General features: G+C 49.7%; 9 protein-coding genes across 9 annotated transcripts; 4 read left to right on the top strand and 5 right to left on the bottom strand.

The window, feature by feature from the left end:
- Nucleotides 1-41: 41 nt before the first annotated feature.
- Nucleotides 42-1,692, bottom strand: Pdw03_8684 (Helicase, C-terminal; the record flags this gene model as incomplete). The annotated part of the gene is made up of 4 exons (XM_014682405.2): nt 42-1,334; nt 1,383-1,417; nt 1,476-1,597; nt 1,649-1,692. 4 exons carry the CDS (start codon nt 1,690-1,692, stop codon nt 42-44), a joined length of 1,494 nt encoding a protein of 497 aa, XP_014537891.2.
- A 365-nt stretch (nt 1,693-2,057) lies between these two features.
- Nucleotides 2,058-4,421, bottom strand: Pdw03_8683 (Pentatricopeptide repeat protein; the record flags this gene model as incomplete). The annotated part of the gene is made up of 1 exon (XM_014682404.1): nt 2,058-4,421. The coding sequence occupies one exon, from the start codon at nt 4,419-4,421 to the stop codon at nt 2,058-2,060; it is 2,364 nt and encodes a 787-aa protein (XP_014537890.1).
- A 453-nt stretch (nt 4,422-4,874) lies between these two features.
- Pdw03_8682 (mitochondrial 37S ribosomal protein mS23) lies at nt 4,875-5,740 on the top strand (the record flags this gene model as incomplete). The annotated part of the gene is made up of 2 exons (XM_014682403.1): nt 4,875-5,305; nt 5,392-5,740. 2 exons carry the CDS (start codon nt 4,875-4,877, stop codon nt 5,738-5,740), a joined length of 780 nt encoding a protein of 259 aa, XP_014537889.1.
- Nucleotides 5,741-6,593: 853 nt separating this feature from the next.
- On the top strand, nt 6,594-9,796 carry Pdw03_8681 (Cell morphogenesis protein Sog2, putative; the record flags this gene model as incomplete). Its single annotated transcript, XM_014682402.1, has 4 exons — nt 6,594-7,009; nt 7,118-7,229; nt 7,286-7,641; nt 7,699-9,796. 4 exons carry the CDS (start codon nt 6,594-6,596, stop codon nt 9,794-9,796), a joined length of 2,982 nt encoding a protein of 993 aa, XP_014537888.1.
- Nucleotides 9,797-10,445: 649 nt separating this feature from the next.
- On the bottom strand, nt 10,446-11,047 carry Pdw03_8680 (Actin-binding, cofilin/tropomyosin type; the record flags this gene model as incomplete). Its single annotated transcript, XM_014682401.1, has 3 exons — nt 10,446-10,471; nt 10,555-10,685; nt 10,785-11,047. 3 exons carry the CDS (start codon nt 11,045-11,047, stop codon nt 10,446-10,448), a joined length of 420 nt encoding a protein of 139 aa, XP_014537887.1.
- Nucleotides 11,048-13,064: 2,017 nt separating this feature from the next.
- Pdw03_8679 (Peptidase S10, serine carboxypeptidase) lies at nt 13,065-14,714 on the bottom strand (the record flags this gene model as incomplete). Its single annotated transcript, XM_014682400.2, has 2 exons — nt 13,065-14,419; nt 14,474-14,714. The coding sequence occupies 2 exons, from the start codon at nt 14,712-14,714 to the stop codon at nt 13,065-13,067; spliced, it is 1,596 nt and encodes a 531-aa protein (XP_014537886.2).
- Nucleotides 14,715-16,145: 1,431 nt separating this feature from the next.
- Pdw03_8678 (CAMP-mediated signaling protein Sok1, putative) lies at nt 16,146-18,156 on the top strand (the record flags this gene model as incomplete). Its single annotated transcript, XM_014682399.1, has 2 exons — nt 16,146-17,060; nt 17,122-18,156. The coding sequence occupies 2 exons, from the start codon at nt 16,146-16,148 to the stop codon at nt 18,154-18,156; spliced, it is 1,950 nt and encodes a 649-aa protein (XP_014537885.1).
- Nucleotides 18,157-18,767: 611 nt separating this feature from the next.
- Pdw03_8677 (DNA-binding SAP) lies at nt 18,768-20,276 on the top strand (the record flags this gene model as incomplete). Its single annotated transcript, XM_014682398.1, has 1 exon — nt 18,768-20,276. The coding sequence occupies one exon, from the start codon at nt 18,768-18,770 to the stop codon at nt 20,274-20,276; it is 1,509 nt and encodes a 502-aa protein (XP_014537884.1).
- A 1,001-nt stretch (nt 20,277-21,277) lies between these two features.
- Nucleotides 21,278-22,670, bottom strand: Pdw03_8676 (uncharacterized protein; the record flags this gene model as incomplete). The annotated part of the gene is made up of 4 exons (XM_014682397.1): nt 21,278-21,619; nt 21,676-21,873; nt 21,927-21,989; nt 22,044-22,670. 4 exons carry the CDS (start codon nt 22,668-22,670, stop codon nt 21,278-21,280), a joined length of 1,230 nt encoding a protein of 409 aa, XP_014537883.1.
- Nucleotides 22,671-23,064: the final 394 nt, after the last annotated feature.

The raw sequence follows: 23,064 nt of genomic DNA, 5'->3' as shown, positions 1-23,064 counted from the left end.
TGCTAAACCATGCAGCACAATCCAATAGAAGACGATATCCGTCAGTCAAAATCCGCGTATAGGAGAGCCATCTGGGTCTCAGATGCCATTTTCTCCCGTCTCTTCGCCAATCCGGCACGACCCTCTTTGCAAAAGTCGCAGGCGAAGTCGCAAGGGGATGAGCTTGTAACAGACACACCCTGCCTGGCCGGCAGTTGTGACCCCATCTCCTCTAACTCGAAATCACCAAAGAACTCCTTGATCAGTTCATGTCTGCACCTCCTAATACTCTCACAGTACCGAATGACTTTGCCAAAGCTTTCAAGCTTGGCCTCTCGATTTTCGGGGCCATTCGCACGGTGAGATTCCGTATCACGGTAGATCATCGTCTCTATGAAGCTCCTCTCTTGAATTCCGTAGTAGACAAGCGAAGCAGCGGCGCGGCCGTCTCGACCTGCACGGCCTGATTCTTGCACGAAGCTCTCAAAGCTTCGTGGTGGCGTCCAATGGACGACAAAACGGACATCTGGGTTATCAATGCCCATCCCGAAGGCGTTGGTTGCCACAATAATGGAGAAAACGGGTGTCTTCCCCCCATCAGCTGGCTGGACTGGCCGAGATGACTTCCACGTTGATTGTATGTGCGCGCGCTTGGTGGCTTCCACGCCAGCGTGGTATGCCACCGCCGTGACCATCTCGCCCGAGGAGGAGGATAGACGGCTGGCAAGATGCTCGGCCATAGCTCGGGTTCCTACGTATACGATTCCTGACATTGGATGGAGCAGTGCCACTTCGCTGCCAAGTCGGGCCTCTCGTCGGGTTTGGATGCCCTTAAGCCATCTGAGCAGATTTTGCAGCTGGCTGTCTTCTGCACTATTATTGTCACCAGCGAAGTCTGCAAGATACCGTACTTCGTAGTGAATGTTTGGCCGGTCAGACGGAGTATTGAACATGCGGAGGTTTTCAAGATTCAACCCTAATATGTTGATCATGTCCGAGCGAACTCGGGGCGTTGCAGTAGCTGTCAAGGCAGTTATTGGAACTGTTGGATGGACAAGGTTCTTTCTGAACCAGCCCAGCTCTTTGTAAGCTGGCCGGAAATCATGGCCCCATTCACTAATGCAATGCGCCTCATCAATGGCCAGGCGGACGAGCTGACCTTGCTTGTGAACTATGAGCAGGCGGCGGCGGAAGTTTTCGGTTAGGCACAACTCCGGCGTGACATAGAGCAGGCGTGTGCTTGGGTGACCGCAAAGCATGTCCTCGAAGACTCGTTGTCTCTCGTCATGCGTAGTATTAGAGTTGATGGTAGCAACTGAAACACCGAGAGCTTTCAAGGTGTTCACTTGATCTGTCTGTCAGGGATTAGTTGTTGGTTGCAAAATTTCCTGAATTAGACTCACCATCAAGGAGAGAAGTGGACAGACGACGACAGTCACTGGATAAATTGAAGTCAGACTATCCATCATTGAAAACAAGAGAAGTTGAAAACTCACAGCCCCAATCTTTGAGAACTGCGGGCAGCTGATAGCACAGGCTCTTTCCAAATGAAGTGCATGCTTGGAGGAAAACATCCCGTCCTTCTATGACCGACGCGATCACTTCTCGTTGAAGTGGACTATGAGGTGGAGTAAGTACACTGAGCCTCTTCTCTGGTTAATCAACTCACCGGAAATCATTCTTTTTGAAGGTATGTTTCAATACCCATCGCATGTTAGCTTTTTGGCGCGTCACTGCTGGGTTACCATCCATTTCTATTCATAGTAGAGATAAATAGTATGAAAATAGCAAGTGAAGCCGAAGAAGAATATAGGGTCTTCAACCGCGTCCCGAAACGCGGTGTCACGTGGCGACCCGCTGCTTCCCTTTTGGGATTGAGTGGACCAATTTGATTCACTTTTGTGCAAGAATGATGAGGATATAAGGAACTAGAAGGATGGAGACCTGGATAAAGTCTTCATGTAAAGTAATACATTTGCGCCAAAGACACGCTAGAAATCGCGGCGGTATATAAAATATCTATGTAGAAAATAATGTACAAGTGCTGGCTCCAAAATTCAGCTGCTTCCTCTTCATGTTCAGCGGCTGCGATGCGGATCCCTGGACATCTGTTTGTCAAGCTCTTCCTTGACAGCAAAAACATCAATCGCTTTGCGCTGCTGTGGATGCCAAAGCCGCTCAAGTTGCAACCAAACCTCGAGGACCTCTTTGGGGCCACAGCACGTTCCAAATGCCTGCAGGATAATGGTGATCATTCGACGTCCAACAAATAGACCATTTTCGAGACGCTGTTCGGGGTCCCAAAGTTCTTCTTGCTCCGCTTCGCCGGGAAATTGCAAACGAGGGTTGAAGACCTCATCTACATCAAGTTCCTCTATTTCCGTGGTTTCATCTTCGTTTTCATCCAGCTCAGGCTTCGCGTCTTGTTCATTGTCTTGCGAATCATCCATGGCAGAACCCTCTGCGGTTTTTTCAAATTCCCCTGGATAACCAACTGTGTCTTCTGTTGGCAAAGCCATGTACAGCCCGTTGGGAGAGTCGGTAACCGGTGGCTCCTCGACGTCGAGTGTCACGCTCTTAGCCAGTGGATTCTCCCACTTCATCTTTCGGTTGTTCAGATTCAACCCCCGGAGTCTTGCATTCGAGTCGCGCAAAGCCCGGATGTATGCATGCCATGTCAGCCGAAGGTTTTCCGCGCTCCATTGTTTTTTCCTCCGACCATGAAGAGCGAACCCTTCAAAGAGGAACAGATAGATTATAGCACGTGGTGGGACGACAAAGGTCTTCTCCATGTCACGCATGACAGCCATGAAGCTATCGAGCTGGCCAGTGTTGTAGGCGTAGTGTCGTAGGAAGATGTAAAAAGTTCGCGTATCGGGTGCGATGGAGAGAGAATCCTGGAGAGCACGGTGGTATTCCGGAAACTTCTCCTTGAGTGCTGATGACTTCTTCAATACGCGGCCCAACTTCCGGGATCTTTCCCGATATTGGGGCATGTCATAGCTCAGATTTGACCCGCCATCGTGGGATCCATCGTCCGAATGCAAAAGGCGTTTGTTGTTGCATGATTGTTTCTCCAGCATGCGTGCGTAGAGCTGCTCGGCAGTTTGGGTGTCGCCTGCCCGGAGGAAAGAGGCAATGAGACAGTTCATGACAACTGTGTCGACGATCTCGCCTGACTTCACAAAGTCGTCAAAAGTCTCTCGAATACCTTCAACATCGCGCATCATTCCAAAATAATAGATCTTAGAAGTCTTTCCACAGCGCGAAAAGCTCAGGCCCCGTTCAGTCATTTCCTCCTCCAGGCGATCGGCAACTTTGAATGCGCCAGCTTTGATTGCGATGTCAAATAGAATATTGAATACCACCTCGTCAGCCTTCACTCCAGCGATATGCTCCATCTTCTGCCACATGCCCACAGCTCGGATAAGATCCCGTTTCAATACCCTGCCATTGGCTCGGCCGGAAAGATGTATCGCAGAAGACCAAAGCGACCGAGATAGAGGCAGGCGAGCAGTTACCATGTCATCTACCAATGCAAGGTAGCGACGGGCATCTACCCATCGTCGATCTCGAGGATGTGCGAACAAACGCAAAAGAGCACCGCGTGTGCGTTTCGAAAGCAAAGCTACCCCCGGGGCAGGAATATCTCTGTATAATCGGAACAGGTATTGAGTGGACGGGTTTGGCTCTTCCCACAATGTTCTGACAAGCTTCTCAACAGAGTGGATTTCCATTTGATCGTGCGACTCGTCTTTGTAAGTCTTTGTGTAACGTGAGTATGGCACAACAGCATTCACTGCTTCTTCCCAGTTATAATCTCTCAATGACCTTTCGTACAGTTTTGAGGTAGATAGGTGTTTCTCCTTTTCGGGATGCAGCCATGACGGGAAGGATTGGCGGGGGTACCTGTCTGGCAATTTGAGATCGATGTCGGTTTTAGTGCGTTCTTTAATCTCTATTCTGCGGTCGAAATCGTATGTGAAATCAAATCTTTCACGGTGGGTTTGTGATTCAGCGTCCCCATTCGTTGCTGGCCACAATGGAATATAGTCGTTGTCTGTCTCCATCTCCTCCTGGGACTCGGTCTCAATATCATACTCCTCTTTATTTTCATCATTCGTACGTGCCAATCCGTTACTGATAAATCTCTTCGATTGCGACAGATAAAACCTTGAGCTTGAATACTCTGGTGGTCGCTGGGGTGGTAGCTGCCTGCGACTAGTGGTGCCTTTGCTCTGAAATTTTTGAAGATTATGATCTGAGGCACCCCAGGCTACAGTCGAAAACCCCCGACGATTTGGCGAGTGTTCGTGGCAGAAGCTTGCCAGAACCAGCGAGCCGACAAAAATATCTGCTATTGACGCGACGGATGGGCGAGGACGGCGGGGACAAAGTCTTCGAACCGAAGAGGTGTGAGAAGGGGGTTTCGAGGGAGGCATTGAGGTTTGTCGAAAGAGGGGAAGCTCGTCCAAGGCCTGCTTGGGGTGAATTCGCAGGCTTGGGGAGCTGGGGGACCTATTTGGATGAGGCATGAGATGACAGACATCGTGGCATTAGGTTGGCCGCATCCAAGAAAAAGCCCTTTGCCACTTGCACAAGAGAAAGCCGTCCACTTTCTGGGCACAAAGGGCAGACACGGGGGGAAAGGGTCAAGATGTGGAAGACGTAGGTGTGTTTTTCTGAAGATGAACGGCCCTGCACTTTCTGGCCTGGCGGAGTCCGACTCTCGACCAATCGGAGTCGCGCTTTGCCAATCCCATCTTTTTCACTCCCGCATCAACCACCTCGTCCCCCTTCAGCGCATACCTTGTCTTTTGATTTGCTGTCGCCTGTCGCGTTCTGATTCTTCTTTCATTCCAAGATATCTCAGCTACCGGTTGCGTCTGACTGCCATGGGCAAAATAAATCTCACAGCCCTTCGGGTTCGACAGACAGCACTTAGCCAATTCGCCAGTGGAAAGACCGGCAAATTGCCACAATGGGTCAGTGTCGTCGGCGAGATCCCTCCTGCTGAAACTCTCATCCGTACTCGCCCTCCCCAGCATGAGCTTGTCCAGCAGCGGTTGAAAACTGTCGCTGGGTCATCGAAGCCGCAGGTCGTCTTCCAGGTCCAAGAGAAGCGCAGAAAGCCCAAGAAGCCTAGTCGACTTTTCCAACCCGTCGAGCTCAAATATGAGGAAGATCAATTGCGAACTCAATTCTTCCGCGATCACCCCTGGGAACTTGCCCGGCCCCGTGTGCTTCTTGAGAGCACTGGCAAGGACTTTGAACACTATGATTGGAGCCGCATCCAACAGCCAGGGAAGCGGTTAGATGGTGAAAGGTGTGTTGCCAATTTTTCTACTTCCAATGCTATATTATGTTTCGCGAATGTTTCCCGATGCTAATGTGTTATTTTTCTGGTGCTAGTGTTGTCCAGCGCCAGCTGTGGCTTTTGAATAATGTCCCGGATATGAACAAGAGTGCTGCCTATGATATTGCTCGTCGAGAATTCTACAAACTTCGGTTGCAGGAGGACATTCAACGTCGGGTGGCTGCGGAAGAAGCCGCGGCATATGGCGCACAGTTCGGACCATCATACATGGATATTGGTATGAAAATGGAGAGCGAGCAGTACGACAAATGGGTTGTCTGGGCCCGAGAAACATCTCTAGTCCAGGATCAGCGAAAATCAGCTCTCAGCGGCGCACCAGATCTGGGAGAGACTACTGAGTCAAGTGAGCTCGAGGCCGAAGAAACGGAGGCGGTCACTCTGTAAGAGTCTGAGATGTTAAAAACCGGAGTGGGCTCGAAGGTCAATATGCTATGATTCTTTTCCCGGGGGGTTTCGATCCCCTAGTTTTTATGTTGATGGCCTATGTATATTATTTGATCTGTTCTGCTAGACGTTGTACTTCCCTAGCTCCATTTACGCGATAGCACATGCATTATTGGTCAATTCAGTTCCTGTTTTAGCACACAAATTGTAGATCCTAAGCTATCACCAAATCCTTGGTATTTCAAAATAGTGACGCAGGCGGAGATGATACGCAGAGATGCGGAGGTCCCGGTGCTTGGGCGTGTTTTTGTCCAATCAGAAGATATCCAGCCTCGCCCAACTTGAATGTCCTCAATTCCCTTTATTCCAAGGCCAAGTCTCGGTTTCGGTTTGGTTATTGGCGTCAGTCTTGCACTTGAAGAAGTTTGTTGCTTCAATAAAAGTATTCTTTGACCTGCAAGATCTTAGCCAATCTCTTTATCGCACCCGTGATTGTCAAGCTCCGTGAGAGCTTCATTGCACTATTTATTTCCTTGCGGTTTGAATAACTCTGCTCTGAACTCGACTACCTGTTACCCCGGCCGATTCGTCAGTTGACGATTCCGATCCCTCTTCCTCCACCCCGACTCCGCCCAACGACCGCTTCGAGCTCCGTTCCCCGTCCAACGTCGAGATATCCCGCCCCTCCGACTTTATCACAATCAACGATGCTTTGCACCGGTGCTCCAAGTGTGTTTATATGGTAATGGTCGCTGCATTTGGGAATTCTTTTGGGTTTTGGCTACATCAATTCATCAACTAAAGTGCAGCTTTGGGGCGTATTTGATCGAAAACAGTCGGGTTTTAATCAGCCATGGCATCCTCCATGATTCGGTCCGAGGAAACAATGCGTGGGCCGCGCTTGAGCCGCGGTGAAACAGATGAAGATGAAACGGAAAACGGAACGCTGGAGTCAGGTGGCTTCCTAGCGTCACAAAGCGATGACTTTCCGTACCCAGAAGAGGGAAGTCGACCAAACACTGCTTTGGGAGATGTCTCAGAGAGTACTAGCAAGCAACCGACTGGACCAAAAACGCTTAGCCCCGAGGAAACCATTGAGCTAGCACGAAACGCCGTCGAAAGTGGCATTCAAGACACCAAGCGTTCCCTGGCAGGCAGCGAGGCCGTCACAGATGTAGTCAAGCCCAAGCTGACTATTGACCTTGGCCATTCCCACATTGCCAGGATCCCTGAGCCAGTGGTTGATTTGATCAAAGATGAAGTCGAAAGGTACGTCGGAGCCTTGCTTTGAATTGTTATACTCAAGTCTTGCGTTGCCTGTTCATAGACTACGGCATCACTACTCTGAACTACACTAACTAAGAAATTAATAAAAAGGCTGTCTTTGTCGAACAACCAACTTTTCCATATCCCTTATCGTTTCGCAGAGTGCTCGCATCTACGGTATCTCAATATCAGAGCGAACAACTTCCGTGAATTCCCAAAAGGAGTATGTACAATCATAAATTTGGCTCGTACTTGCAACACGCTAATCCTGCTTGCTAGGTTTACAAACTACCATTGCTCGAGATTCTTGACTTGAGCCGAAACAAAATTAAGGAGCTACCAAATGAGATCAGCAAATTAAAATCATTGCGGGTTCTGTCGGTGATGCAAAATCGCCTCACTGACCTCCCAGTTGGCCTCTCCGAGATGCATAAGCTTCAAATTTTCAAGTGTATTGGGAATCCCCTGCGAAAGCCACTGCGTGATATTCTAGAGGAAACCGAGAATGACGCGACACAATCTGGGATGACTGACAACGAGAAAGAAGTTGCAGCCACGACCAAACTCAAGAGATTCCTCAAGAAAACACGACAACAGACGAGTACACCCGAGCCAGAAATCGTTGTTGACACAAGGTCTGTTTATCTTACAGTTTATGAGTGGACACAAGCTAACACTCGGTGTCAACGCAGTGATGGTGCTCTAGACATTAAGCCAGTACCAACACCAATACCCTCGAAGCGGAATTTGAGTGGCCGATTTCCAGTAATTCCCAGCACTGGCGATAGCTCAGCAAACTCATCTCGGTCTCCCTCGATATCACGGGCACCGCCAATCCCAATCAAATCACACTATCGAATGGCCTCTGGACAACAAGGCGCTACTTACCACCTGCCTGGTCTCCAAAGACCTGGTGTGGCGCCTTACTCTGTCAACGAGCGCAATCGAAGCAATAGCGAGGGCATAATTCAAGGATCTTCGGTTGCTCGTAGTAAAAGAATGGGATTGATCACTCGGAAGAATACCGATCTCGGTACCTTGGATGAAACGCGCCCATATCGAAACAGCCATCTACGGGGTCTCAGTCATGGATCGATGCTTCTACCGCGTCAGGCCGCGCCGCCAGTAGCCACGAATGACAATACTCCCCCAAGCCCTACCAGCCCAAGAGAGCGTCGATGGCCGCGAGATGGTTGGGTAAATCGGATGTCTAGCCTACCTGAACACAAAAGTGAGCGTGGATCCGATGAACCAATTATCAAGAGTGCAAAAGGTATTCTGTTTGCTCTTGCTCAAGTTCATTCTCATATTGATACATTGATAAACGTGATCAAGCATGATGATACCAGACGCCATAGCCTCGAGCTTGTCTTTTACAATGCTTCCTCGCATGTTGACCAACTCAACGAGGCTATCGAGAAAGCGTCAAATGCTTTGTGGCATGACTCAGAGTCAATCGCATCGGTCACAGAAACGGTCAAACGTGAGTGCGAGACGTGCATCTCCGCCTACATTCATGTCGGCACGCAGCTTCGCAACAACGTCGCCAAGATCGTTTCCAATGGCGATCCGCGCTATGTACGATCGCTGATGCTAACGATGTTTGGTAGCTTGGTGGAGCTACGGAATGCTTGCGCTATTCTCAATGTTCCGCTCCAAACTATTAACAAACGTGGCTCTGCTACAAAGCGCTTGGTTTGCCCGAGTAACCCCCTCCCCTCGGTCCCAGACCGATCTCAACCATCACTGGTCACTCCAACAAGAGATCCCATCCCACCCAATCGACGATTGCGAAGCGATACCACAATTCGACATCCTCAATACCCTATGACTATGATATCCAATCAGACCAGCATTAGCTCTCCTGGTTTCATCGCGTCCTACGCACGCAGCCGCTCAAGCAGCAGATCAAACGTGATCAATACATCTATGCCGCACTCGTTGGCAACCCCTCGCTCAGGCGAATCATTCCCTCCTATGCCTGTTCCTGGGGCTCCCCGGGTCAACACACTGACTGGACTAGACGAGAACGAAGAGGAGCGAATATTCGAAAAGATCTTCCACCAACTGACCGCTACATATCATGCCGCATACGGGGCACTCCCACTAGCCCGTCGGCAATTCATAAGGTGCCTAGAAGCTGCCCAAAGATCACGCGATTCAGAGGGAATCCAAATCCTCTGGAACAACCTCATCCGCCGATGCCAGTTTTGCTTGGAAGTTTCAGACGCCCTAGGGCAGCGTCTCTCGACTATGAAAATTAAAGAACCGGGCGGCGGACTTCGCAACCAACGCGAGTTCTGGCAGCTATGCAAATCATTTATGCAGTCATTTGTCGACCTAGTGAACGAGATGCGTGAGTTGAGAAGTATGCAGCTTCTACCTGCCGACGTCATCATCCTCCTACGCCCAGTTCAAAAGGCAAGCCGAGAAGCAGGCCGCTTGATCGAGGTATCTCCTTGGGCCTATCTTGCAGACCCGGATCGTCATCTCCCGCCTAGTAATTTGTACGGCCCTCCGCTACAGATCCCACACCTGCAACACCATCAGATATCCATCTCAACATCCGCACTCACCAACAATCCCTCTTTTCAATTCAACATGATGTCGCCCCCGCAATCGATTACCGTCCCTGCCACTCCGCTGAGCGCGGCCCTCGGACCTGCTGCGCAGGCTACTGTCCCGTCCACGCCGGCCAGTGCTTATAGTGACAAATTCTTCGAGGGCGATGTCTTCCAACGTGCAGACTCGCTTCTTTCGTCGAACCAAGCCCCATTTTTCCGTCGCTAAGCGTCTATGAAATATTTTTACACTTCATCTCAGAGAATTTTATTCTCTCTATGCGTCATGATTACCCCCCATGCTCATTCTTTTCTGCATCTTATGATTATGACTATGAGCAATCTATCGTGCAAGCCAGCAACGTTACATTGGTGGTCCCTTGTCATACCATCTCTGTCCTGGCACTCCGATCCTCTGTATTCTGTTTTCCACGATTTAGCGGGTTGATCTTTTTTGAAAGAACCGAGCTACGAGCAATCTATTGTGCATGCCATTGAATCTCTTTTGACCGTCAATCACACATGCAATTAAATAGTGCTCTATTTATTTCTTTTCTTCTATGCATTAGCGGGTTATAATCCCGTGAAAGAACCGGGCCTTTGTTACCATAAGTTTCAAATGAATTGACGTTCATTCACAGCTAAATTTCCCTTCATACATACACACTCGAGCCTTCGACTTGTTTGAGATTATGAAATCATCTAGTTATGCATCTACTACATGTCGTCGAGGTGAGCGATTGAAGATATGTGCGAAATTTCTATTATACAAAATAAGGTGTCCAGAACAACATGGCCAGATCACCCACAACTGTGTGAATCGCCTTTCACACAGTAGTTTCAGGATTCAGGAAGAAGGTCGACGACCAGAGGCTCCACTAGAGAGCCTTGAACTTCCCCAGGACTAGCAAAACACAAAAAGGTCAGTTCTGAGTACTACTATGCTAGCCATGGAGTCGATGGTTCACGGGTACAGAGTATACATACTTGCAGCATGAGCCAGCTCTGCCTGGGAATGTGCCAGGACATGGAGACTGATATCCTGGAGCTCGTAGAAGAGGTGATCTTTGTTTGAGGTGTAGTAAGATTTATCGTGGAGGCCTGCAGCTTCGGGCACCCTACACGCAATTTCAACCGTCAGTAACATGTACCCTTCGTCGATTGTGAAATCACCCCCTATCTGTGGGGTGAGGGTGATTCAAGGTGTCCAAACATACCACGTGATGAAGACGAGCTTGCTTCGCTGGCCATCGCCGGCAGGAGAGTCATAGGTGAAGTCTACGACAGCATATCGGGGAGTGTCATCCTTGAAGTGGGAGAGGAACTCGGCGTAGTCCTTGTATTTGCCGGACTCGGCGACGGTGATCTTTTTGTCGTGTGCGGAAGCGTTATAGATGACGTAATTGAGGTTGTCGGTGCCTTTGACCTCGTCAAATACTTCCTCGCATTCGGGGGTGATGGTTGCGAATCCTTTTGTCATGGTGAAAGATGTGAGATGTGAGGAAGAAGCAGAAGAAGAGAAAGAAGAAGGAAGAGGGAAGAATAGGGAAGAAAAGTAAAAGGCGAAGGTGTGGGCTGATACTTTGTAGGGAGATCACCTGGTTTACCCCACACTCTGCAAGTAGATCATGACGTATGAAAACAATTTAATTACTGGGACTCATTTTGACCTGAACTTCTTATACATCAGCCCTGGAGATTCACGAGAGTACAAATACCAAGCACTTCATCTCCTCAAGCCAAAAAGTCTCAACGATGTCCTGTCGGTACTGAAAGCCAGCGCGACCGCTGCACGCAGGAGAAATGAACCACAATCAGTACTGGAGGAGGGAGGAGGGAGGAGGGAGCGGGAAGCAGTTTATTATCCACAATGAATGCGCTAAAGATGCTACAGATGTCAGTAAATTCACGGAGAGAGTTGATTATGCGGTCTAGGATAACCCCTTTAGCCCAGTGTTGCCTTGGGCCTATATGCTTTTCCTGCTGCACTTGACCTTTTCTAGGATTGGAGGCTTTGCTGCCATCGTCGAAGGAGGGGAAAAGACCAGAGAATTTACCAACGTTGGATTCTTGAGGCATTAACGGAGTCGTGCATGGGAGAGCACTACTGGAACAGCAATTTCAGGGAATCGGAAGACGGCGGAGTTAAATATCTTGTCTGGTGCAATGTTAATACACAGAATAAGCGTATGGTACACCAGCGATGGCAGTGACAGTGTCGAAGGGAAAGATTTTGCTCCATAGCGAAGTAAATATGTCAATGCCGTTATGAATGCTATTGGCGCTATGCACAGATACTACTAGATTGGGATGCGGATGTCGACGCTAAAGGTGGAGAGTTTGGTATGATTCTAGAGGCTGCACAAGAGATTGGAAACAAGCCGGGAAGAAAGACGCTCCTACAAATAAAGGGCTATAGCAGCATATCGGTTCCATGTTCTAGATAGAAGTTTACACACTCAAATGTTGCGGTTGTGCTCGAAGTGTGTAGGCTTGATCTGTCAAGCATGTGGTCGCACAGAGCTTCCATCAGCAAGCGAATGCATCGTGGTGTATAACATCTCTTGTATTATTCAACGTCGTCAAGGGTCCATCTATTGGGAGATAATCTCAGTTTGCTATGTTTGTTGCGGCTATCAGGTGATAGCAGCCTTTCTCGGGTGAGTAGCCAATCGAACAGATTCAAGACTTTCATTTACTCGGAATATGACGAGGCTGTAGACAATTCTAAGCTTCTTGATAATCCGAGCGAATGTCTACGGAAAGATACATAGTCATTGCTGGGAAGCTAATTGGCGTGCACCTCCCACTTTCCGGGACACACCATAACTCAGGCTGGCTCATTCTGGTCCCGATTGACAGCTATTGGCTAATTCTAGGTATAAGTGACTTAATCCTTCTCTTGATATAAACAAGTTTCGTCATCTTCAATTTGTGATTCCCGTAATTATTGCACTATGGCGGAGATCTGGTAACATTGTGGCCTCCGTGGACAGGACATGGCATGCTGTGGAAACAACTCGATTTTAATATGAAAATTAATCTTAATGCTGCCTTTTTTTGAATTGAATATGACTTGATTAGGATATTCCTTGTAGTTGGGACATTAGATAAGAAACTTCGCCTGAAACGGTTGTTATGGTGAATCAGAATGGTGGTGTATACATCCACTTAGACAAAAACCATTGGAGTGATTTGTATAATTTTCTGATTACTTGCGAAAATAAAGGCAAGAGACAAAAAGACCCGTTTCAACACAGAGATCACAACGTTCTTGGTAATTTCCTACATGATGCAACCTTATTGTCGACATCGTGCGAAAGCCTTCCAGTATTGTCACTGTTACTAGTTCGACATGAATTTGTGATCAAATACTAACCAGACCATGGATTTGTTTAAAAAAAGAAAAGAATTTTAAAGGAATTACATATCATAAGCACCAATTTCCATAACCAAAGCCCAAGATACCCCAGCACCAACCCCGAAAGCCCCCATCATCAACCAGCTCTTGGGGCAACAACCATATCCCTCACAAAGGAAAACATCTCCCGTGGCTTGTTTACAAAAACACTGTGACCAGCCCCACGGAAGAAATGATAAGAGACACCACGCTCCATAGTCCAAGTACCCGCAGCAGTAGCAGTGGGAGTGGCCGCCGAGAGCGTGGTAGCCACGGATGTATGCTCTAACAGAAGCTGTTTGGTCGCCGATGGCGCAGCATTATCAGCAAAGAATGGCATCTTCGGCTTCTGCGCGAAGCCCTGCGCACCGCGCCACGTCATATTCTGCAACGACAATTCCGCGCCAAAGTGGTTGATCAACATATCCCACTCACCGGAGTAGATATGGAGTGAGACGTTGTGGTTGGTAACCAGGGACGGGAGGATGAAGTACTCTGGGGGCATGGGAGAGGGTACCGAAAGGAGCGTGCCTAGGATTGTGGAGTTACAGGCACTGTAGAGTCCGCTGTTATCAACATGGAGAGCGGCCTGGACATCTGCGCGGCTGAAGTACTCTGCCATTAGTGGAAGCTCCGAAACGGCGCTGCAGTCGTGGGAGATGTCGTAGATGTCGAAACATCCGCGGGTTGTGCGGTTGGTGGAGACGGCTGTTAGATAGTCACTTGCTGTAGAGAAGGCGGCGCAGGGACCGTAGCAGGTTGAGTTGAAAATTGAGGAGCGGACTTCCTCTGCGGTTGTGGGTGAGATGTCGCATGCAGCATTGACGGCATTCGTCAGGTCCCGACGCCGGTGATTGAAGTACTCTGGGTTTCCGGGAATATGGAATTTAGCTTGGGGAGGATATATATCGGATTTTGCGAGCACGTCGTTGAAGCCGCAGGTTTTGTCTGCTTCGTCAAAGACAGACAGGACGTCTTCAGGGATTTGAAGGAGGCCTAGCTGCGATCTGAGATATTTTCCCATTGCAACGGATGCCATGGCAGCTCCATTTCCCCAAGATCCATCACCGAGAGACATTGAACGGACGTTGAGAGGCAAGGAACTGTTGCCCTCGAGCAGCTCTGATGCAAAATAAGGTATGTATATTCCTGCATAAGACTCTCCCATCAGATGGATCTGTTTTGCCTTCAGATGCGGGAAGTATTCGAAGAAGCCACGCAGCCATTGCGTAAAGTCTGTCGTTACCCGGCCATTGTTCTTAACCGGGTAGGGGAAGCTGGCCGTGGAGTACCCAGTGCCAACGGGCTGATCCACGTAAAGCACATTACCCAGCTGCGTCCACGAGTGCGGATTGCGAACGAAGCGAGTTGAATTGCCATCGAAAGAAATAGGTCCATTCCCGGTCGTCAGACCTATCAAGGATGAGCAGCCAGGGCCGCCATTGAACCAAACTATACAACCTTGTTAGCAACCACCTCTGTATATTCTTTCCAAGTCAGACTGACTGATCAAATTGTCATCGTATGCCGGCTGCTCTGACTGGAATAGCCAAAAGAACATTTTGTTCCCATCCTCTGTCCCCGGAACCGGAAGGCGACCAGCCCAGCTGGGTGGTAGGTCCGATACGCCGGGCAAGGAATGCACTTCAAATCGTGCAGTATCATATGAACCAATTCCTCGCGAAAGAACAAAGCCAGGAGCTGCCCATAGGACATGAAAATAATAAAGCAATGCAGAGATGTTCATGATCGAAACTCGCCGTGCTTCGCACACGTATGATGATCTTTTTCTTTCCGGCAGGCACTCAAGATGATACTGCAAAGTAAAGATCTAAGATGCTCCTGCAGACAATTTTCCGCGCGGAAGTCAGGTTTCTTTTTATCTCTTTCTTTTCAGACATGGTGGTGGTTCATTGATCTATTGAGCGGGGAGTTGTTGAGCTAGATTTGGGTATCAATAAGGCCAGCCGGGTTTATTGGGTCCAAAGACATGGCCAGTGGAATTGGGAGCTCGGCGGGAGCTCATATCCGTCTATAAGCAGTGGATATTTCCTGAATCACAGTAGTTTTATTCAAGTGCCCGCTGACCGGGAAGATCAATTGGAAGCCAAGTGGTGAAGTAGGTAAGCAACCTAGACGGTTGTTTGGAGGGATGTAGGGCCTTATTTATCAGGCATCAAGGCACCCAGGCATGCAGACCCTAAAGCATTCCGATCTCGACGAGAGGGGCCCCGCTTCCTCTTTCCTCGAAGATAGTGTACTTCGTACTCTGTGAACACTTCTTTGCCAAGATGGAGGGTGCTATGTACCTGGTAATGCGCAACTCGACTGCATCCAGTGGTTCCCCAAGAAAAGGAGACTTATTCTCACGTGGCCAGTACTGGTTTCAAAGTTCAAAGTGAGGCGAATAATCCATCTCCCCCTTTTTCCCAGAAGCAACTTCAAAGGCAGATACAAGTTCAAATCGGAAATGGAAAAGATATTGCAATTGTCGAGATATCAAGTAGTCGAGGGGAGTCTGCTCGCGGGTAGCAGCATGGGATTGCGCTGGTTGCGTCCACCCGAATCCGGTGTAGATCTGGGATGCACTCACCTATATCAGTTCATCCCGGTCGCTTTGCCAACTCCTTTTCTTTCTTTTCTTTCTTTTCTTTGATTTATCCATCTGAACTGCATCTCTGTGCACTCTCGAGACCAATTTGGGCTTGTTTGTTCTTGAGAGTATACACTGGCATTTCCCCCCCCCCCCCCAGGTTTTCTTACTTTGGGAGACCCGTTTCATACTCTACAACTCTTTGTTTTAAAAGATTACATTCTCTTTCATTCGGAAACTTATCCACTCTATTTGTTTCAAATCCTCTAATATCCACCCCTTTTTTAATCCTCTCCCTATCTTGCACCCCTAATCGGAACCACGAGGCGATCGACGCAGATTCAAGCAATCCTCGGCTCCACAGGAATTGATAGCTCACTCGCATCACTTTTCGGCGACAGCGGATTGGCTGGCTGCCTGAGGCAAACAGGAGCTATTGAATTTGTGAGTTGTGTTAGATGCATAGGGGCGTGTTCGCCTCGTTCTGTGCCTAGGCGCATGGCGTGGTTTCGCCATTGCCACCCCAAAATCTTCCTTTTATCTGACTATTTGAGTAGGGGAGGTTCAGGCAAATTGTGCTCAACGATGGATCTACAAGGCACAAAAGAAGCCCGGGCGCAGGAGGAGGGCGCCGAAGGCCCTCTAGAAGCATATGGTGCTGGAGGCGGTCGTTCTAAAGAGTATCACAAGAACGAGGGGCGGGATTCTCATAATCATGATGACCGATCTTCCATTAATCCTCTCCGTCGTCGTCAACAACCCTTCGCCTATCCTCATGGAGCCCGACAAGCTGCAACGCCGGTACCAGCCGTAATATCTCGGCCTCGAGAGCCCTCCCCGTCACCGGAGGCCATCAGCATACCCCAAGATTTGGGTCTAGATTCCCGCGATCAACGCCTACTGCGCAAGGCTCGGAGATCTCCACCCGTTACAAAGAAAACACTCAGCGAGCTTGATCTGCCTTGCATCATGAGCAACATCAACCTCCGCATGGACGCCAACTTTGACCGCGATCTGCACTTCAAGCCCGACTTGGATGGAGAGAAGGGCAAACGCAAGCGGAAAGAAGCTGCGGACTATTGGGACTCCTTGGCCGCAGAGATTACTATCTATTCTTACTGTGCTGCAAATTCCCAAATCACCACCGAGAAAGTCAAGTCCAGCGATGGTACTCGACGCACCTTCGATCCCCGTTTGCCCGCCCTGTTCGAGACATTGCAGGACGTCATCAAGACCCTTGTTCCGGAAGGAGATCACCCAACTATCATGCAGAACCTGGAAGTTCCATTGCTGATGCAGCAAATACGAAAAGGCGTTCTCGACATGCTTACGCTGGCGAAATGGCTGGCAAAACTTCTGAAAACACATTGTGCTCCGATGCGAGACGAGTGGGCAGATTCTATGGTCGAGCAAATCGAAAAGGGTTCACAATCTCAGGATCCCCGGGAGATAGTCAACGGTTTGCGAACATTGTTCTCTATTCTAGAGGCAATGAAGCTTGTATGTCACATTTGAAACCTTCTGTCTTGCAACGATTCTGAACTAATTCGTGCCATAACAGGACGTCGCCAACCATCAGATTCGAGCTTTCCGCGTTCTCCTCATCGAAGACACAGTCCCCTTCCTCCAAGAATACTTCCAAGGCAAACTGAACCGTGGCGGCTTCCAAGTCGAGTCCGCCCGCAAATGGTACCTATCCGTGCGCGACCAAGCCCGCCAAGAGGACGCCATTGCCGAAGCCCAAAAAACAACCTTCATTCCAGAAACAGAAGACACTCTCAAACCCCTCGAAGCCCTAATCCGCGGAATCTCCGCCCAACTCCTCCAATTCGCCCCGCCCACCGACTTCCCTGAAACCTTCCTCTTCGACTCCGAGCGCCTCTGGCAACTCCGCTCAACAGTCCAAAATCTAATCAACCTCGACATCGCCTGGTATATATTCGAGTCCTATGTCAACAAGCACAAACGGTATCTCTCCACCCCAGAAGAAACCTACTCCAGCTTCCGATCACGAATTTGGTCCCTAATGGAAGAGGGCATGGATCTGGAGAACCGCGTCGCAGGGAACCCAGACAACAACGAAGAAGATCCCGACAACCGCGGCGGAAAGCGCTGGACACAAAACATGCGCTGTATCGCGCTCGAGATTGCCCGCTTTGCCTGTGCCGCGTTGCAACTTGATCCTGTCGTCGCGGACGAGGTCATCGTTCCCATTGAAGAAGCACTAGAATGGCATCTCTCGAATGAGTCCGAGCTCTTTGTTTTCTTCCAAAATAGCATGCGGGCCAAGGTTCTTGCTACCACCTTGGCAGCGGCTCGTAGATACTTGCCGTTGTCGCCATTGGCGATCTGTGAGTCGCAAAGGGCTCCACTGTCTGTCACTTTAGGTCCCGCTGCGCCGCAGACCGGGAGTGCGGGTGCGTCTGGCTCAGGGAACACTTCGTCGCTGGCTCTGGCGCCGCAGCAGTCAGATGTCGAGCGCATCGGGATGCGACTTGCTCACATGGGTGTGCTGCACTGGCGTGTTTGGGCTCCGTTGTTGTATCTCCGAGATGAGATTGCATTGGGGGAGGTTGAGCAGCCAGCATTTATATAACTTGCCAGCATTTATATAACTTGCTCTTGCTTTGGTTTTTGGATTTTTGGTGTTGGGTGTTGGTTGTTGGTTGTTGCGTTGCTTTCCTCTGCATGTTTTGTTTGACTTGCCTTTCAGCGCCTTGCATTCACTGCTTCTTTGGGGGGGGGAGGATGGGGGGGTGTCTTACCATTCAAATCGGGGTTTTACCGACACAAGGGGATCTCGGCGATTATATTTTGTCTGGGTTATAGAAGGCGCACAAAATATCTATTTTGTTTAATCAATTATCAACTGCCTAGGTGCTACAGTGTAGTAGAGGATGCTCTACTCAACCCATCCTAAACCTCAACCACACCATGGAAACAGACCAAAGTAACGAACTCAATCCGACCCAGTGCCACGGTAGCGAACATCAGTGGTCCGTGCACCGATCAACAATCCATCCACCTAGAAGAATCCTCCCACAGCTCATGCATCCAGCCTTGAATTGCCATAACAGATCTGCCGCAGAGCTAGAAACTGAAACGCGAGACTTGCCGTGCTCGTGCTTATGTCGTGCTTGCACCAGCAGCCCAGACCCCATACCAAATGCCACCCTTAGCAAGCAAGCATTAACAAGCCCCCCTCCAATGCGTCTCTCTGCAGCATTGTACTCCCCAACGCACCCTTGGCTCGCATGCTTGAAATCGGCACAATTGCAGCGCATCGCGCGTGCAACAGGTATCCAATCGTCTGGTTCGAAGGGTATTCTTATTGAGCGCATTGCAGCGGAGTTGAAGTTGCAGCTGGCTGCCACAGATGATGATGGTGTCGCAGAGGGTGCCATCACCAGTAGTTCCAATCGCATTACCAAATCTAGTTTTAGTGCAAGCGCCGACATAAGCCAGGATCGACAGTTCGATCGACGGATATCAACAGAATCTGGCTCGAGCAAAAGCAAAGCGAAGACAATCACCAAGTCAGCAGACTTGTCAAAATCAAATCCTGCACAGCCATGGAGCATCCTCAGCATCGATATGGGGGTTCAGAACCTTGCATTCGCGCATCTACGATTGCCCCGCGCTGGGGGTCCAGGTATCGGGATAGATACTGCGAACCCAAGACCGCCAGAGCTAACAGCCTGGCACAAACTCGCTGTCTCGGAGATTTCAAGTTTGAACTTGAGACCCAGGGATGGGGATCTTACCAGTGCAATCAAGTTCGCTGAACCAATTCCAGGGCCCGGTGACGCCACTGCATCATCTCAAGCGATTCTCCCAGTAGAACCGGAAAAGGACTTGCCCGTCAAAGTGAAGATCGCCAAATCTGCCCCGAAAGAACAAGATGGCTTCTCTCCAGACCTCTACGCTGCAAATGCGTACACCCTTATCACCTCACTCATAGCTGCATATCGCCCCACGCATGTGCTCATAGAGCGTCAGCGCTTCCGCTCAGGCGGCGGGAGTGCTGTGCTTGAATGGACGCTGCGCGTTGGCCTGCTGGAGAGTATGTTGTATGCCGTTCTCCATACGCTGCGACAGGAGAGGGGTGGGGATGTTGCAGATTTAGTTGTTCGAGGCATTGACCCGAAGCGGGTAGTCAGGTACTGGCTTGAGGGTGGATCTGGGTCGTGTGTTCGAAGGAAAGGAGACGTGGATGAGAAAACACAAGCCGAGGAAAGGGTCAAGGAGAAGAAACCCACTGCACGAGAAGTGAAGAAGGCTAAGATCGATCTTATTGGACGGTGGCTTTCTGCTGCGATGCAGAAGCAGATTGCCAATGCTTCTCTAGAGACGGACGGGGATCTGAAGAAACTGGAGCTGGGCTTTGCTGCCGACGATAAGATTGTGCTCGCGGATAAATCCGAGCATCCTACTCTGCATGGCGTTGCGGGTGCTTATATGCGGAAATGGCAGGGCCAGAGGCAGACGTCGAAGAAGGGGAAAGGGAATGGGTCTCGTGCTTTGAAGAGTGAATCTCTTTCCCTATTGCCCACACTCCCTGAGTCCAACATGGGGGATGAGGTGGCTGCTGTTGATCCGGCGAAACTCGATGATTTGGCGGATTGTTTATTGCAGGGTGTGACATGGGTGGAATGGCAGATTATGCGGGAGCGGATTGCGAAGGAAGGGATTGAGGCATTGGAATCTACAGCGTAGTAGATATCAATGTTCATTCTGGGTGGAGCCAGGATGGATGATGATCGAGGATGGACGCCGTGAGCTATTTTAGGGCGAGATTTAGCGTTAGAATCGTGTCTATTCTACATTGTACTTGATGTGCATAAATGTTTTGGCATGGAGAAATGACACGAGATCGGAGATACCAGCTCAAAGCTTTACTAGACTACGTGTCCATATCCTTACACATCTGTTTTGTTCCCGACACAGCTCAAGAAGATTGACGCTAATCGACAGTTCCGTCAGTGGTCAAGCCTTACCATCGCTCTCCAGGACGGAGAGCCTCATGTAATCTGTTTCTACTCATCTAACAAAGCAGGGGTTCTTTTCGTAAACAGGCAAAAGCCTCAAGTCAATTCAGGTTTCTATCCTAAGGATACCGACATTTCTCACCCTCATCGGCCTTTCACCTAGAAAGAAAAACATGACGACATAAACAGCGCAAAAATTGAGATCATTCGCAAAATGAAGATCCGTAGAGATTAAAGAAGATGAGTTTTCCGTGAAACACAATAGACAGGGGCAAGGCCCAGTTCTCGAAGCAGACGTGTCATCACCCGTCAAAACGATACGTGAGAAATTGTTCCGAGTCCAACGGAAACCGGTCAGATGAATGAGTCAATTTCACATTGGGAGGGAAAAAATGTAACGCAAGGAAATGCCACACGAGAAGTTAATAAGAGTGTGCGCGGCCTGCGAAACGTAGCCAGCAGGCAGGGAAAGATTGGGGCCCAAGGCACAATCCAGCATGACAAAACCATTGCAAGAATCGAAGTCGAAAGGAAGAAACATGGCAAAAATTGGAGCGTAAATAAGAAGTGAAATCGAAACCGTTTGTACCGAAACTTGGCAAAAATAGTCACAGTACCAGCACGCCTCTGCGCGAGTAGAAGGAAATGGGAACTTTCTCTCAGATCATCAACAGGCTCGCAACTCGCTGCCATGCGGAGATAGACTCTCTCACATTAGCAGTGTGTTGTTTAGATGAAGCGGCGGCGCCACTTGGCCAAGAAAGCCTTTCCAATGGGGGAGCTGGTGGGCAAGGGCTGGCCGCCGGAGACGGGAGTAGGCGTTACGATGGCGCTAGCGGAAGGGGTCCGGGTAGCGAAACCGCTGGGCGAAGGAGTAGGAGTGCGGGTGAGGGGAATACGGGTGGAGCCAGTGGCAGTGCGGGTGGCGGAAGCAGCGGCAGTCTCAGTCGAAGCAGCGGCAGTCTCAGTCAAAGCAGCGGCAGTCTCAGTCGAAGCAGCAGCGGTTTTAGTAGAGGTGCTCTGAGCACTTTCACCGTTGCCATTGTCAGGGGTCTGAGTCTCGGTAGCGCCCTAGAGAATTATTGTCAATTTTTGACATCTGAGCGAAGGGAATGAACATCACATACCACAGTCACAGTCTCGGTGACAGTAGCAGTAACAGTAACTGCGGCGCAAGCACCAGAGCCATTGCCGGCAGCACCGGAAGGAGTAGGAGCTTCAACGAGAGTGACAGTCTCGGTTCTGGTGCTGTTGATGATGGAGGTGCGAGTGTGGGTGGTATTCTCAGCAGGCTTGGTAGCAGAGACATCGGAGCCAGACTCCGTCTATGTCAAGGTTAATCCAGTACAAAGCATGGGAAATCAGATAGAGCACTTACGGCAGTGACGGTGTGCTGCTCAGCGGCGGTCTTGGTGGCCGAGACATCGGAGGCAGACTCAGTCTATATCAAAAATTAGTTCACTACAAAGCACAAGACATCACATAGAACACATACGGCAGTGACAGTGTGCTGCTCAGTGGCGGTCTTGGAGATGGTGGTGGTGATGACGCTCGTAGAAGTTCCAGAGGTCACGGTGTAAGTCACAGTCACGGAGTCATCGCCAGGGAGGTCAGTGCCCGCGGGAGCAGACAGAGTGCTGGACAGAGTGCCGGAAGAGGACTTGGTGGGACGACCAGTAGGACGCGAGCTAACGGGAGTGCGGGTAACCACAGGCTTGCTAGAAGAAGCAATAGGCGAAATAGAGCCAGCAGGCACAGAGGAGCTCGCACCAAGAATGACCGAAGAAGAGGCAACGCTGGGAATGACAGACGAAGCAACGGAAGGAATGGCGCTAGAAGCCACGGAGGAGACCGAAGAAGATTGCACAGCAGAAGAGGACTTCACGGTAGAATAGGACTGCGCGAGAGAGGACTTCTCAGCGGGAGCAGAAACAGCAGTGGAAGCTGTAGGAGCTGGCTCGGCAGGAGTAGGCACCACGAGGACGGTCGAGGTGGAAGCCTCGGCACCAGGGGTGACGGAGCGAGCCAGGACGCGACGAGCATGGAGACCCTCGTGAGTGGCCTGGCCAACAGCAGCCATAGCGGCCACAAGGGCAACGGAGAACTTGTTCAAGACAACCATGATGAAGTTATTGGTAACGACGGTGGAGATCAAGAAAAAAGTGAGGGGATGAGAGATGTCAAGATTGCAAGACTGCAAGACTGCAAGAGCAAATGGAGCAAGTGTTTAAGTGAGTGTGTTTGGAAAGAGCGATCGAGAGCAAAGCGAAATCAATTCGCAGGGAAGGAACGTATGGCTTCTCACAGAGAAGAGAAAGAAGTCAAGGACAACTCGAAAAAAAGGAAATGGAGACTTCTAATGAACTCATTTCTTTAACGTTAAATTAAATCCTACTTATCATTTTAATTAAATGATTGTCTCCAAGGCTACTTAGTACCTTGTACTCCGTATCTTTTGATCCAATTCCCTAAATGTCAGTAATACCGATCGACAGTATGGGGTATCCACTGTCTCA

Source organism: Penicillium digitatum, chromosome 3 (genome assembly GCF_016767815.1).
Source record: "Penicillium digitatum chromosome 3, complete sequence".
In the NCBI taxonomy this organism is placed as follows: domain Eukaryota; kingdom Fungi; phylum Ascomycota; class Eurotiomycetes; order Eurotiales; family Aspergillaceae; genus Penicillium; species Penicillium digitatum.
This window is presented reverse-complemented; position numbering and strand designations above follow the sequence as displayed.